This window comes from Austrofundulus limnaeus, unplaced genomic scaffold (assembly GCF_001266775.1).
Source record: "Austrofundulus limnaeus strain Quisiro unplaced genomic scaffold, Austrofundulus_limnaeus-1.0 Scaffold257, whole genome shotgun sequence".
NCBI lineage: Eukaryota > Metazoa > Chordata > Actinopteri > Cyprinodontiformes > Rivulidae > Austrofundulus > Austrofundulus limnaeus.
In genome coordinates, this window is record NW_013952659.1 from 1 (window position 1) to 1,311 (window position 1,311).

Here is a 1,311-nt window from a genome sequence, read left to right on the forward strand (position 1 = left end):
TTTTTTTTGAGCAGTAGTTTTCCCTTTTTTTTGAACAAAGATATTTCTTGGCCAGGCAGCTCAGTGCAGGATAGACAACTTCATGTTCCTTCCACCATTTGAGAGGGTCAGCATCACTTTCTACACAAACTGAAAACAGATAGCTAGAAAGTTCACTTTCTATTGCCTCCCTCTGTGTGAAAGTGGTACTCGTAGTTGTGTTGTGCTGGAAGAAACTTGCCAGAGATTTCTTCTTTTTTGCTGGGGCTGCTGCCACTGCTGCTTCTTGTAGATCTGCAGATTCATGCGCAGTGGAGGAATGCAGGTCAGATGAACAGCTGTCATTATACCTGAGCAGAGACTCTGCCTCAGAGATAACTTTATGTTTTAGTGCATCCATTTTCTCACTCGGGATGTATTTGGCCTTGAAGCGTGGATCGACAAAAGAAGCAGTGTCCAGCAGGTCACTGGTGGGTGGGTCTGCAAATTTGTTGTTGAGGTAYTCCACAATGCTGGTCTTGATGGATTTACAGAGAGCACTCTCCCCCTCTGCAGGTGCCAGAAGAATTTTGTTAAGAAGATGTAGCACCGGCCTGACATAAGACAGGGTCACGTAGTCTTCACCTGAAAGAGCATCAGTGAAATCCTGTAGAGGTTTCAGGGGTTTCTGAACTGCTTCAAGAACCTCCATGTCTTGCCAAGTAGGAACAAGAGGCCTGGTTTTCATGTCAGCAGAAAGCACTTTGGAAAGGGCTCTTTCCTGCTCTAGAACCCTATCAATCATCAGCAGCCTTGATCCCTAGCGTGTGGCTGTCTCTGTGATGAGCTGGTGACTTGGAAGACCTAGTTGGATTTGCACTTCAGCCAGGTCTCTTCTTTTCTTCCAGCTGTAGGAGAAGCTGCTGATGACTTTCTTACACAGAGAAATGGCTCGGGTGACACGGGCATCATCCATACCATGTCCTGTAACACACACACACACACACACACACACACACACACACACACACACACACACACACAAAGTTACTTTCGTTTTTATGTAAGGAAGCAGATCTACCAAAGGCTAATTAAAATCTGCCTCATTTTAGTAGATATGTAGGATATTAAGTTCCATTTGAAAACTGTTAAAACCTGGGTTTAGTTAAGCTATTCCTGTAAGATCACCAGTAAATGAGTGGACAAGATTTTACTTTTTAAATCTGTTAATTTGACACTTTCACTTTAATATAAGTACACAGTTTAGTTTTTGTAACAAAGTGTTAAATTTTGTGGTGTGGTACAGCTTTTATTTATAACTGTAGTGGTCAATCTGAAAATAATTATTTTAAA

The 1,311-nt window shown here is 42.2% G+C and overlaps 1 protein-coding gene across 1 annotated transcript in view; it reads right to left on the bottom strand.

Moving 5' to 3' along the window:
- Positions 1–319: 319 nt before the first annotated feature.
- Positions 320–1,311, bottom strand: part of LOC106526077 (zinc finger BED domain-containing protein 1) — a gene marked incomplete at its 3' end in the record, with an annotated part of 3,721 nt that continues 2,729 nt past the window's right edge. The window contains 1 exon segment of the mRNA XM_014020551.1: positions 320–545. Coding sequence (XP_013876005.1) covers positions 320–545 — 226 coding nt within the window.